The 14,200-nt window shown below is 45.5% G+C and overlaps 1 protein-coding gene across 3 annotated transcripts in view; it reads right to left on the bottom strand.

The window, feature by feature from the left end:
• LOC126548160 (RYamide receptor-like) overlaps positions 1-6,408 on the bottom strand; it is a 331,757-nt gene extending 325,349 nt beyond the window's left edge. For all 3 annotated transcript variants that reach the window (XR_007602875.2, XM_050196286.2, XM_055063052.1), the window contains exon 1: positions 5,552-6,408. Coding sequence is in view for 2 of the 3 variants with exons in the window: in XM_050196286.2 (XP_050052243.1) it covers positions 5,552-6,370 (819 nt within the window). In the remaining variant the exon portion in view is untranslated. The remainder of the gene's footprint in view (positions 1-5,551) is intronic.
• Between the last annotated feature and the right edge of the window lie 7,792 nt (positions 6,409-14,200).

The raw sequence follows: 14,200 nt of genomic DNA, 5'->3' as shown, positions 1-14,200 counted from the left end.
TCTAAAGTAAGCATATCTCCCGCTCGCTCTGTTGTTTCCCATTGCTAAATCAAGTGTGCGTAGCGCAGGCCAAGCAGCGGCAGTCAGCATGGGTGCGCACTAAAACGTGGCTATCGCTGGTATCCACCGCTTCGTTTTTCAACGCCCGCTTTGCCCGGCACGCAGAACGCTCGAGGATTGTGCCTGGGGAGTGGACAGGAATTCTCGTCCACGCTCTGCCAGCACACGCGATGACATGTAAAGTACAGCAATCGCTCGCAACATTGCTACGCCTCTCAATCAACACCAAGTTGCACGCGTGTGTGTTTATGTTCTGCAACAACTCCATACGACAACGGCCTCATTTTGCGAACGAGTAATCGGGCTAGCAAAACTCTCGATGCTCGCGCAGCCTTTCCGACGGCCCACTCGAGTACTAGACGCTGGCGTCCAGCACGAAGCTGCACTTATGGCGACACTACATGCTTGTAAGCATAGTTGTATATATATATATATATATATATATATATATATATATATATATATATATATATATATATGCTTATGAGCATATTTCAACTGGCAGAGTAGCCGAATGAATAGTACCGGCGTACGTGTTTATCGCATTCCCGCGGTCTCCAGACGAGCGAAAGAGCCTCGATATCTCGATCGAAACACGTCGAGCTCGGCGACTCTGGTTAATGCATGTAGCAGGAACCAGAGCGCGAGCTAAGCGTTTCGCGAGAACTTAGCATGCGTCGTCGGTTTTCTGAGAGTTACAGGTTGTAAGCAGCTACGAGTACCACGAAACGAGGAAGCTTCAACGAGAGCGCAAGATACATCCCGCGCTGTCAGGCGGCACAAGATGGCTCGAGTAAGTTGATCGCGCATTAAGCGCCCATAGATGCTGCGGCCAGTGCGGCCCGAGAGCGTCGCCTGCAAGCTTTCCATTCTGGAGTGCTCAACCTTCTTGCGCGGCTTTTCAGCGCTGATCAACGCCGTATGAGTGTCGCGGGTGTTAGCGCACGAGTGTATTTTCAGCATTCTCGCTTTCGTCTACGTGCCCGTGTTTTCCGTCTTCTCGCATTTCGTGGGTTGCTTTCCCGCACTTTTCTCTCTTTTCGCCGATCTTTCAAAGCCGGCCCTTCAAAAGAAAAGATTGCTGCGCACTCTTCATGCTGGGGCCGGTGAAAACAGAAAACAAAGCGCAGAATATATATGCGCGCACTCTCTCTCTCTCTCTCTCACACACACACACACACACACACACACACACACACACACACACACACACACACACACACACACACACACACACACACACACACACACACACACACACACACACACACACACACACACACACACACACACAGGGTGTCCCACATAACTTTAGCCAAATTAAAAATATGAGAATGCCATATAGCAGGACAGAACCAAGGTAATGTTGTTCACGGTCGCTTGGAGACACTCAAATTGTTCTTTTTCATTCTACGTAATTACATAATTAGTCCTACTTAAATAATCAATATCTGAAATATTATAAATAGATTGAAAATGTCAATGACAAAATTGTAGAGCAACATGAAAAACTCCCGACACAGCTTCTGTTGCTCAGTACGTGCTACATAAGAGTGTTTTTCCGAGCGTGAATGAAGCCCGCGAATGCACGCAAAGTACCTCGAGCTCCCAGTTGCGCGGCAATTTTGCGTACATTTGCGGGCTTCTTTAACGTTCGGAAAACACTTTTTATGTAGCACGTATCGAGCAACAGAAAGCTGTATTGGGAGATTTCGATGTCGCTCTACAATTTTCTCATTGACACTTTTCATCTATTTATAATATTTAATATATATATATATATATATATATATATATATATATATATATATATATATATATATATATATATATATATATATATATATATATATATATATATATTCTTTTATTTATTTCAACATACTGTCAACCCTTTGACAGGGTTATTACAGGAGTGGCCTACAGATAAAAGAAATATTTACACATCAGCGGTTACAGTATTAGTAATTGTCAAGAGAAAATTTGTTAAACAAGTACTAAATAAGACGGAAGAAATATACGTACAACAGTAAGTATGAATACGAATATTGACAAGCATGCCAATAGGAAAAGGAAATACTCATATGGAGAATAGAACAAATACTATGACATCAGGCTGATAAGTACGTATTAAGTGAGCTATGCAAAAGTTCAAGAAAATGCCAAAAAGATCACGTTCTCGTGACGCCTGCGGCAGAAAAGACGTTCCACATCCACCGCCAAGATCTGCGAGTGGTGGCGCTGGCTAACACTCCCAGGGTTCTACTATAGGACACATAAATACCCAAGAAAGTGGATGGGCAAACAGCGCCGCGGTAGCTCAATTGGTAGAGCATCGCACGCGAAATGCGAAGGTTGTGGGTTCGGTTCCCACCTGCGGCAAGTTGGTTTTTCATCCACTTTAATTTGCACTAATTTATCGTTTCTTTAGTTCATTTATTGAGCACAAGTAATTTCCCTTATGTTGTCCTTGGGTTCAGTGTTTGTTGGCTTCGTATGATATGACTAATAAAAATCGGGCCCCTTGGTTAATCCCATTTCTTCTAGTTTATATATATATATATATGCCCTAAATGCACAGGCAGAGTTCATTGTCCGTGAATATTTCAAACCGAGGGAGGGAAGTTTCTCTAACTGCACCCTATCCTCGGGCCTGCGAAAATTTTCTGGCTTCTTGGTTTCAAGATTTACGGCGTGTTTCGTAGTGCGATGACGCTGGTTGCACGGGTTTTTATGCATCCGCGAGCAACAGGTTTTGTGGCCGCCAGCAGAGAACGACGAGTATGTTGCTATATACTTTATTTTACTTGCTTCAGATTCAGGTATGCCGCCGCTTCGAATTCTCGCAGTCCGGTGCTGGTTTTAAATAAATAAATATATATATATATATATATATATATATATATATATATATATATATATATATATATATATATATATATATATATATATATATATATATATATATATATATATATATATATATATATATATATATATATATATATAAAGTGGCGCGGTTCCTAGGCGGTGTTGAACGTTCAAATTGAAGTAAACGTAGCATAATGAATGCCACCGCATCGTTGCGACGAAAATGCAAAGGCCCACGCGAAGCATAACGCTTCTCAACTGCGATTAAACTCGAGTATCGCGCATACGCGTTAAACGACGGGGCGAATATGATGACTATTAATCCCGAGAAATAGTAGAATCCCGCGGCGAGGAGGTTGGGTGAGCGGGAGACATCCTAACTTTGTCTTCGTCCCAGGCGCGCTGTCAGTCAAAATACATTCGAATAAAGAGAAGAAAATCTCGCTCATTGCACACTCTCAGTGCGTCTTGTTTACTTGTTCGGCCGCTGTTTCGTTTTCTGCGTGTGTACACACGGGCGCCAGCATTGACGTAATGACTTCCTTGAAGTTTCGTTAGTTTTGGAAAAACCTAAAAGTAGCACGTGGAGGATACCGTTTCCTTTAAAGAAAGAAATGTGGGATTTTTGCGCTGTCCACTGCCAGGTACCGCAAAGAAAACCTGGCATCTAATAGTTGTACTGAAAAACTACGTACTTTGAATCGTTGTCTCCACGCGCACTTGTAACGTCACTGGTCGTTCAGTCGTGAAATATGATCAAGCAAGAAACAAAGTGAGTACGAACGGAATGGCCCGCAAGCAAAACACTTAGCGCGGATCTCTTATATGAGTGGAACAATCATGCCTGTCCACGATACCGTGGACATACGCATTAGGCCGTAAATTTCAGAGTGTGAAATTATTGTATATATGTTTCGTTCCGAATATACATAGTTCTCGAATGGCACGCCTCTGTTTCGCCTGTCATTATAGGGCTCTGTCATGAGCTAATCGAGTCCACGTCGAAGACAGGTGTGCGCTGCTGGTCATAAGACCAGGGAATGGATCATGCCCTATTCCCTACGCTACGCTGTTTGGGTAAAGTAACGTAACACTACAGGACTTTCTTGACGTTGCAACGTAACGTGTTAATTTTAAGTGCGAACTGAGCGTCTATACTCCAGCATGAACACACATTGAAATTAGACATATACATGTATTTAATTCCTTGATAGAAGGTCGATATAAAATGGTGTCGATTTGTTGTAACTGACAGCCGGACAAGCAAGATTGCTGGGAAACCAACTGCTTCCGACAAAGAGGCTCACTTAGGATGACAAGGGCGCAAATATCAGTAAGGTGGTAAAACTCTTGCACATGCGGACTTAGGCTCTGTCTGCCAACATCTGAGAAAATGTAGACAACACAATCGCAAGCATGACGCCGGTACTGAGCAGCGTTTATGTACCTAAATTCAGGTGCAAGGTTCGGGCAGATAATTGAATACACACACAGACGAACGGGTTTTAACAAAATCGTTCCACACATGAGCTGCAACAATATATAAAACAAATGTCAAACCTCGTAAATTAACTTAAACTTCATTGAAAGCATTTGAGAAGATTGCTGCTTTTCGGATGCTTTCAATGGTTACTAAGGACACAAATTGGGAGCATTGGAAAGTAGTTATGGTGAGCAAATATTTCCGAGTGAAGACACTATGCAAGCTTCACTATTGGCTGGAGCCAATTCTACAGATAATCGTCACCGAAGGGGCCGCGTAACACGAAAGGTCCGTCTTGCGTAATTAAGTTCATCTGACTCTGATCACAGAGCAATACGCTACTGCAAAAATGAATTTTTTTTTCACTGACGTCTCGCCAGTCGCCTATAAAAACATCACAACGTGCTTGCATCGGGTAACGATGTATTCTTTACATGAAAACCGAGCGTTCCGAGGACCATGCACGGAATACTGATGACGGTATACAGAAACGGCGAGCCGGTAGTAAGCTTAAAAAAAAAAGAAAAAAACCCGGGTGCCTCTCCCCTCGGCAGGTGTTCTTGAAGCTTATTCTCGCAGCCAGAACTTTGCTGTTTCCTGACGCGATAAAGTATGCGCGCGTCGCCTGCCGTTGCGCGCTTTGTCATTGTGCTTGCAAACTCGAAGGGATGTGTTGCTTTTATGTCCCACGCCCACGTAGAAAAGTTTACCGTTGTTTTGGTCACTGTCGGGACCATGCACGCCAGACTTACCGACAAGAACTGCGTGAACCTGTAAGACGTTGACTTCGAGACCGAGTTGATATTATTAATGCCATACGGCCAAGAAATATGATCTAGAAAGAAACACAAATGACGGAGGGTCTGTAGCGCTTCGTTTCTTTTTTTTTTCGTCCCGTGACTCTAGCTTTTATCGGGCTCCTTTAAGTCATGAGCGGCCATGTATGGCTGACGTCCGTCGTAAAAAAAACTACCAAAGCAAGACCATCATGATTGTGTTGGCAGTGCTAGGGAAAATGTTGCGCGCTTCGCTGTGGTCATCGGAGTGTGCATGACGAAAACAAGGACGCGCCAAAAAGGGTATCATCATCTGGCGACAGCCAGACGATGTCGCCAGAAGGTTGGGCCGCGTACGCACCTTCTTCTTGTTCTTGAGGATGCCGGCGTCGCGGGCTCCCTGGGCGTTGCCGGGAGACTTGCTTTCCTTGAGCTTGAGGCCCATGCGTGCGTACACGAAGCAGATGGTGAGCAGCGGGAAAAAGTACTGCAGGCACACGAGCACGTGGTTGTAGATGCGCCAGGCCTTGCGCGAGATGCCCACCTCGTGGCAGAACGGCTTGGTCAGGTTGAGCGCGTGCGACTCGACCTGCGTCTCGACGCGCAGCGCGAGCGCGCACGGCAGCGCGGCCGCCACCGCGAGCGTCCAGATGCCGCAGATGATGAACTTGGCGCGCAGCTTAGTGGTGCGCGCCTTGAGTGGCGACATGACTGCACGGTATCGGTCCAGCGCGATGGCGGTCAGCGTGAATATGGACACGTTGACCGAGAGCACCTGGACGAACGGGCAGAAGGCGCACATGAACTCTGGCAGCACCCAGCGCTGCAGCAGAGCGGCCTGGAACTGGAAAGGGATGGAGAACAGTCCGATGATGATGTCGGCCACGGCCAGGTTGGCGATGAAGAAGTTGGTGACGGTCTGCATGCGCCGCGACGTGGCCACGATCCACATGACCATGAAATTGCCGGCGACGGCCACCAGCGAGATGAGTCCGTAGAAGATGGAGAGGAGCACGATGAAGCCGACGGGCACCTGGTACAGCTTGCCCGAGCTGACGTCGCCGGCCTGCAGCGACGGCAGCAGCGACAGGTTGCCATAGTCGGGCGACACGTACGGGCTGTCCAGAAACAGGGGCGGCGGTGCCGACGGGTCGTGGGTCATGCCGGGCAGCGAGGTCATTGTGGCACCATAGCGGAGTGATGCGCGCGGAGTGCCGAGCGGCGCGCAACTGCTGCCGGCCGCGTCCCGACTGGCGCGTGCGGCTTCGGAGCGCCGGCGGCCGCCGCGCTTCCGGCCCTCCTCCCGCGCCCCCTCCTCCTCCTCGCTGGTCGCCGCTCGACGCAGCTGCGTGGCGCCGAAACGCGGTGCCACCCCGGGCTCGCTCGTGGCGCGTTGCGTGCTGCCACTGGGACCGACATCGTAATTAGCGAACCGCCTTCGCAGGATATTTAAAAAGAACGAAGCTGGGCGAGCGCGAAAAGGTGCGCGGTACGTATGGAGACACTGCTTTGCCGCCTTTGTGATTGTGACTGGTGTAGTATTTTTTTTCTTCTTGTTTTGCGCTATTGAACGAATGTTTATTTTTCCACAAAACAAGTACAATACGGTGTTGTGGTAGGAAAGTCGGGAAAAAGCTGCTCATATGGCGTGCTTGACTGGCCCCAAAAACCCTGAGACATTCGAGCAGCAGGCCAAAGCAACAGATTTCATAATCACTATAAATACAAATACATTGATCATCTAGCCAATAAAGAGAGACATATTTGAATCATAATCGAATGACACACTGTTTAGACATGAAGAAAGACGTAATGTTGACACAACATTTGACGTTGTTTCTCATGATCTTCTTATCCATAAACTCTTGAGTTATGATGCTAGTATTTGCCTCTGCACGTTGATTAATTACTACCTATCAACTCGGTTAAGTTATGTTCGCGTTAGTGCTAAGTGATATCTGCCTTATGAATCAACTTCCGGTGTTTGGCGAGGGTCTAGCTTAGGCCCATTATTTTTCAATATCTTTGTTAATAACCTCGAAAAATGTGTGTGTTATTCGCGTCTCCTTTTATACGCTGACGATATTAAACTTTACCGTGAAATAGAATTGGAGCAGGATTGGGAACTATTACAGGAAGATGTGAATTCTGTTGCGGACTGCTGTGCTTCCAACATTTTGCGCATTAATCCAACTGAGAAACTTTTTGTTTCATTTAAACGCAAAATGAACCTTTTACTATACGAATACTCACTTGATAACCTTCCTTTGAAAATAGCGAGTTGTACACGCGACTTAGGGATATTAGTTGATTCCCGGCTAACTTTCTGAGAACATGTGTCGAGCATCTTTTATACATCGTACAGGAAGTTAGGTGTCATATCAAGAATGACTAAAGAGTTTGCGAATGTCAACTGCGGCATTCTCTTGTATTCTGCTTTGTGCCCTCGAAGTTAGTGTTTAGTTTGGTTGTATGAAGCTGTATTAATTTGACCAATGTTGAAAAAATTGAATGTGTTCAGTGACGTTTCATTCATATCCTGCACGATCGATTTCTTGGACACCGTGTATTTTATGCCTATGAGCGTGTACTGTGCATCTTTAATATTAGACCCCTAGAAATAAGTCTGAAATACTGTGATTACTTTTATAAACTAATTCACAACCACTTCTCCTGTCCGCACTTACTGTCAGCTGTAACTTTCTGCGTGCCTCCCCCTAACTTGCGTAATCCTAACATTTTCTACATGAATTCCTCTTGCACCTCTAACGCCACAACACGTCTTGTAACACAACCAAATACCTTGCTTCATGATATTGATATATTCAGCTCTACTGTTTGTTCGGTATTTGATTTTTGTCTTTGGTTAATTCAATTTTATCTTGCATTTTGTACCACTGTTGTTTGACATATTCTGTTTAGTTTTTCGGTTTTATGTTCTTTGCTTAACTCAAGTGCACCAAGGCGTAAAGCTGTTCTTGGGCCCCTTAAGAAAATAAATAAATGAAATGAAATGAAATGATTGGATCCTTTAGATACGTGAAAAAAAGAGATAAAGATCAGCTGGAGAACACGACAGTACATGAATTTCATTACTCATCAGTTCAATGAGTAGCCTAGGCAGTCTAGAGCATAGCATTTTCATGCCGTAATTGGTACGTGAGTGAGGTGTGTATCATTATTACAGAAATCGGGTTGTGTAGGGAGCTTTCCGCTTGTTGAGTTGGGCTAATGATTGTATAACGCTTATAGTTCTTTTGTGCTCGTTTTTATAGGTGGTAGTGCACAAGATTTGTAATTTTCATAGTTTTAAGCTCTTGAAATAAGAAGGCTGATGGCAAGTCGTACGGCTTGTTACCTATAGCATAAGCAGCTTTCTTGTGTAATACGTACAACTTCTTAGTGTTTGTTGCAGAAGTCGTACCCTATACAAGGAAAGAGTAGTTTAGGTGCCTCATGAACAAGGAGTGACATATTAACTGTTCAAGCGAACGGTGCAGAAAGTTCAGTGAATAGATCAGACCAGTGATTTGAGATGATTTGCTGCGAGGAAATCTGTATAATTATTCCAGGCCTTTGTTCGTCAAAGTGTACACCTACGCATTTTACAGATTCAGCGACTTCAATTTTGAAGCAAAAGATCTTAAGGTTTTCTTTCAAAGTGACTTGCATATTTTTAGCCCGAGACAGCACGCATTTAGTTTCAGAGGAGTTAATAATTAGACCATTTTCGACTGCTACTTGGATAATTTTTCCAAAACGATATTAGCATTTGAGACTAAATCAATTGTATTTTTAGACGAAACAGAGATAACGCGGTGTCATCAAAATATGTTATATAATGTAAGTATCTATCAAAGTTAACTAAACCATTAACGTAAATAATAAAAACAACGGGCCCTACAACGCTTCCCTGTCGAACACCAATAGCAATTGAATAAGCTTTAGATAGCTTATTGTTTATTTGTACATACTATTTTCTGTGATTTAGGTAGGATTGAATCAGGTGAAGGGCAATGCCACGAATCCCGTAATATTTCATTTTAGAAAACAAGAGCTCGTGGTTAATGGAATCAAAAGCTTTCGAGAAACGGACGAAAATCCCCATTGTAAAGGCGTTTTTCAATATTCTTAAGGTAAACTCTTTTTGTTCCAGTAGAGCGAGCTGAATGGACCTGTGTTTGCGAAAGGCGTACTGCTGGTTCGTAAACAGATTATATTTATCCAAAAAGTTAATTGTCCCGCAAGATATTATCTTTACTAGGCCTTTAGAAAAAATAGGGGGAACCGACACAGGCCTGTAATTTGACAACTTTTTAAATATTGCGGTTACTTTCGCTGTTTGCATTTCGCTGGGGAATGCTGCTGACAAGAGGCAGACATTGTAAATATGGACTAATGCTGGAGCAATTACGTCCAGGATAAACTTCACAGGTTTAATTTGAATATTGTTAGCGTCACAGGCATGGCTGTTATTAAGCTCAGAAATAAGTGAAATGACTTCTGATTCAGTTGTAGGGTTAATGAAGATCGAGTCTGAGCAAGTGGCAGTAATAAAGCGGCAGACGTTTACACTTACGGGCTGTCGGGGTAAACAGACACAAAAATTATTGAAGCAATCAGGTAACAAGTCGCCTCTACGTTCAGTCCCGTCATAGGCGATTCGTAGCCCAGTGAAGTAGCGTTCGCTCTAACATGGCAGATAATAATTTCGGCAGGTTTTAAGAATGGTAACAGCATCAAAACCCGCGCTATAGGAGCCTTAGTATTTCGCGCGACGTTAACTTTTAGTCAAGGGTGCTTCGATAGCCTTCTTTCAAAAGTTTCAGAAGTGCAGCTACAATTTTTTTCTGCCTACAACCATGTAATTTCATCGTACCCCGTGTAACGTTAAAGTGTGAAGAGAGCTCTCCGACGTTATTTCCCGCGTGAATGGCTAGAGTATAAACGCACACAAAGGAAGCCTTCTTAGCATGCACAGTCAGCTTCCTCATAGTGCTGCCCAAATAAGCGATTCATATTTCTTGTAATGTAAGCCGAAGGAGTGCTTGACACTCTACAATATAAGCAGCACGTTGCAATAGCCTGCCTTGAAGCAGATGGTGGGAATGTTAACACTGAAACGACAGAGTAGCATTTATTGTTACTAATCATGCGAGCATACATACAAACATCACAAAGCGAAAGAAGAGCAGGCTAGCAAGGGACCCCACTCCTACCGTTTGCAGAGGAGACCAAATAAAGAGAAAGTGAATAAAGATATAAACGACGAAAAAAAAAAGAGAAAGGAATAAAGAACATACCAGACAGTCACAGTGGAGAGTATCAGCGTTACAGACGGGAGTCTATTGCCGTGGTTGACAAAAAATCCAGTACAGGTTTGTGAGCCTCATATCGAGTTGACTCACGACCCTTCGGAAACAATATATCATGAACCGCAGTTCGCGTAAGATGAAGTTATTGAAACTTCAGCAGTCCACAGTTCAGCAGTCCACGTCGACAACTGCGGAAAGTTGAACATTCTAACAGCGAGTGACTCAAGCGTTTCGCTGAAGTGTCCACAAGCGAGTCACGCAGGGCTTGGTGCACGTCCTTGTGGGTGAAGGCAATGCGCAACATTTCCGATTCGTAGTTTGAGCAAGACACCTACTGCGGCGAGTGAGAGCACGGCCAGTGATTGGTGTAGGCTACGATCCCTTGGCTACACCTTCATTCACGTGTAAGCGCTGTATGCGGTGGCGTATTAGCAGTCCAGTGTCATCGAACTTGCATAAATTGTCAACTGTGAAATCAAGGTTGTGCGCCGACGCCGCCAAAACATCAGTGGCCTCATTTTCTGAGATCCCAGAGTGCTATGGTATCTACTGAAGCGTCACTATTCTTCCCTCGGATGTGATTTGATGGGTCATCTTGAACACTTCATAAGCCTCATAAATATCAAGCCCTCCCCTATACCCATCAGATGAGTTAGCTTTGTGGAATACCGCACATATAAGGCACACAGACTGCACAAACTGAAACTGCAGTCGGTGTCTGTGTCTGTGTGTGTCTGTGTGGGTGGAGGTCCGAGTTCACTGAAACTGGGACCTCCACCCAGACCGTAGCGACGCGAGGCATCTCTTCTTTGTCAGTTATGGTTGGGAGTTGGTTTCACGAGAGCTTATTCAGTCCTAATCGGAATGGCTGACAGTCCTGCGTGTGATGCCTGCGGCCTGCGAGACCATAATGAGGAGTAAGCAGGAATAGACGGAATGACAGAGAGGTTAGCCAATTCTCAGACCGGCTAGGTACCCTGTGCTGAAAAGGGGGTAAGGGGAGTAAAAGATAATAGAAAAGAGATATTACAAAGAAAAGGATAGAAGATAAAAAAAAGGAGAATACGGCACTGCTTAAAGTCTGTCTCTAAGACGAGCTCTCCGCAAGAAGCGCAACAATGCTTTCAAAGCCTTCTGTGCTAAGGACGGTCTCGGCCAGTGCCACAGGGCCCTTTCCTCCGACAAAGGGCGTTTGTCAAGCCTATCTAACACTCTTGAATATTCTTTCCTGAGCGCACTAAAGCGGAGACACTCACAGAGAAGGTGGCCGATTGCTTGCTCGCACCTACTTATCGCATGTAGGGCTGTTGGCCATTCTGATCCGAAATGAGTGAGCACTCGTGAAGGCCACGCCAAGCCACAAGCGGCACAGAGGCGTCTCCTCAGCTCTAGATAATCCTGACGGAAGACGTAGCCGTAGATTCGGATCCAAATTGTGGAGACGAGCGTCGGTAAATTACGCCGAGTTCCACTGTGCGAGTGTATGTTCACGTGCGAGCGAATGAAGCCCTGTAGCTGCGTCTGTTCTCGATAACGGTATAGCTACACAGTGGGGACCATCGTGAGCAGATCGGGCGGCCTCATCTGCATGGTCGTTTCCGTAGATACCGCAATGGCCCGGTATCCACTGATGGGCTATGTTGTGTTTATTCTCTATTGCGGAATGATGAAATCTTATGTCAGTGACTAATTGCTCGTTCGGTCCATGACGAAATGGCGACATAGGGCACACAAGGGCGACCTTAGAGTCGGCGAAAATTGACCATGTGTGTGATGGTTCTTCAAGTACGAATTGTAGAGCAGTACGGAGCGCGGCGAGTTCTACAGACGCTATTAGTTATGAGAAGACGCACCGCTTTCTGGGAGTAATAATAGATCACGACTTGTCCTGGAGCTCGCATATTGCATATTTCCTACATGAAAAACAAACTCACTATGGTCACCCACGTGCTAAGATTGAATAGAATTTAGTCATAGGAAAGACACAGAGGTCGACCTGAGCTAGTGCGCTCTAGTCTGCTACTCTGCACGGGGAAGAGGGAAGGGGAGTGAAAGTATTGGGATGGATGATGATGATAAGAGAAGTGGTGAGTGCTTATGTACATGAGACAGTTGTCTCGCTAGAGCCGCTCGTCGAGCTTTGTGTCCTGCAGAAACTTCAACAATACTTTTGTTGCACGCATTGAAATTGCAGTGTCAAGCCATGGGCCGAGGATAGCTTCCTCCGACAGTAGTTGTCTGCCAACGCTGGCTAGGAAACTGTCTAACTTCCTTCGCTCCAGCATATATGCTGGGCAGTCGCACAGTACGTGTTGCAGTGTTTCGGGCATCTGGCAGTGTTCAGAATCAGGGCTGTTCCATTGACCGATGAGGTGTGCGTAGCGACGGGTGAAAGCAACGCCGAGCCGAATCCTGTGTAGCAATGATGTTTTGCTCCGTGTAAGCTTCGGGGGCAAACAGAATTTACCGTCTGGGTCGATCATATGTAGACGTCTGTGAATGTTGTCATAGTGGGCTCTGTAAGCCTTTGTAAAGTCCTGCATGAGTGCTTTGATCATGGAGTTGGCGTCAGGTCGCGAGTAGGCAATCCGTACTTCATCACAGGAAGAGGAGGCCGATCTTGCCTCACTGTCTGCGAGTTCATTGCCAAAAACACCACAATGGCTAGGCACCCATTGAAAGGTAATCACGTGGCCACTTAACTCGGCACTGTGGTGAAGTTCAACGATTTCCAGCACGAGCAGATAGCATGGTCCTTTCTTTAAAAAGTATTTTAGTGCATGTAGCGCTGATTTGGCATCGCACAATATCGTCTATTTATGGGGTGTCTGCGTTCTCATAAAACGGACAGCCTCCCGTATTCCTGCAAGTTCCGCAGCCGTAGATGTCGATTTGTGGTCTAATCGAAATCGTCGAGTAATTCCAAGTTGTGGAAGGACAAATGCGGCCGTTTTGGCAGATGGCGTGACCGAACCATCGGTATATGCTTGTACAGTCCCACTATATAATGTAAATATATGGGACAGGGTGAGCTGCTTCAAGCCAATGGAGGAAACGTGAGATTTCTTCATAATTCCGGGTATCTGAAGCCTCACTAGTGGTCTTGGCAATGTCTATGGAGGTGTCGCGGGGATGTCGATGGCCTGGAATCTTGCAGGTATGATGCTTGTGTGACATGCAATAGCTTTAGAAAAACACAGTCAAGGTTGGTGCTTGGAAGTGTTGACAGTGGATGGTGTGAGTGTCTGGTTAGCAGGCGAAGATAGGTTCGCACAGGTTCACAAGACCTGTATATGTCGATTGGACAAGCCCGTGCTTCCGCTATTGTGCCCTTAGTTGACGTGCAGCGTGGCAAGCCAAGCAAGTGGTGGACTTCCTGATTTCATCAATGGATTCAGAAGAGGCCGATCATCCATTGACGGTGTGATCGACCTAGTATCTTCTGCTCAACAGTAAAAGAGACGCCGTCGTCTGGTATGCGCAATATTTCTGGATATCAAAAGTCCCTACGGCAACGTCTTCCACCATTCGATTCTTCAGGCGCTTGAGGATGTTGGTGTTGGTGGCCGGATGTATGCATGGCTGCAGAGTTACCTCAGTGGCCGCACCATTTTCATGTCCACTTCGGATGGCGAGACTGATAGACATGACGTTCGCAGGGGTGTTCCGCAGGGTGGTGTCCTTAGCCCAATATT

Source organism: Dermacentor andersoni, chromosome 1 (genome assembly GCF_023375885.2).
Source record: "Dermacentor andersoni chromosome 1, qqDerAnde1_hic_scaffold, whole genome shotgun sequence".
Taxonomy (NCBI): Eukaryota; Metazoa; Arthropoda; class Arachnida; order Ixodida; family Ixodidae; genus Dermacentor; species Dermacentor andersoni.
The sequence above is the reverse complement of the archived record's forward strand: the minus strand, read 5'-3'. Positions and strand labels throughout refer to the sequence as shown.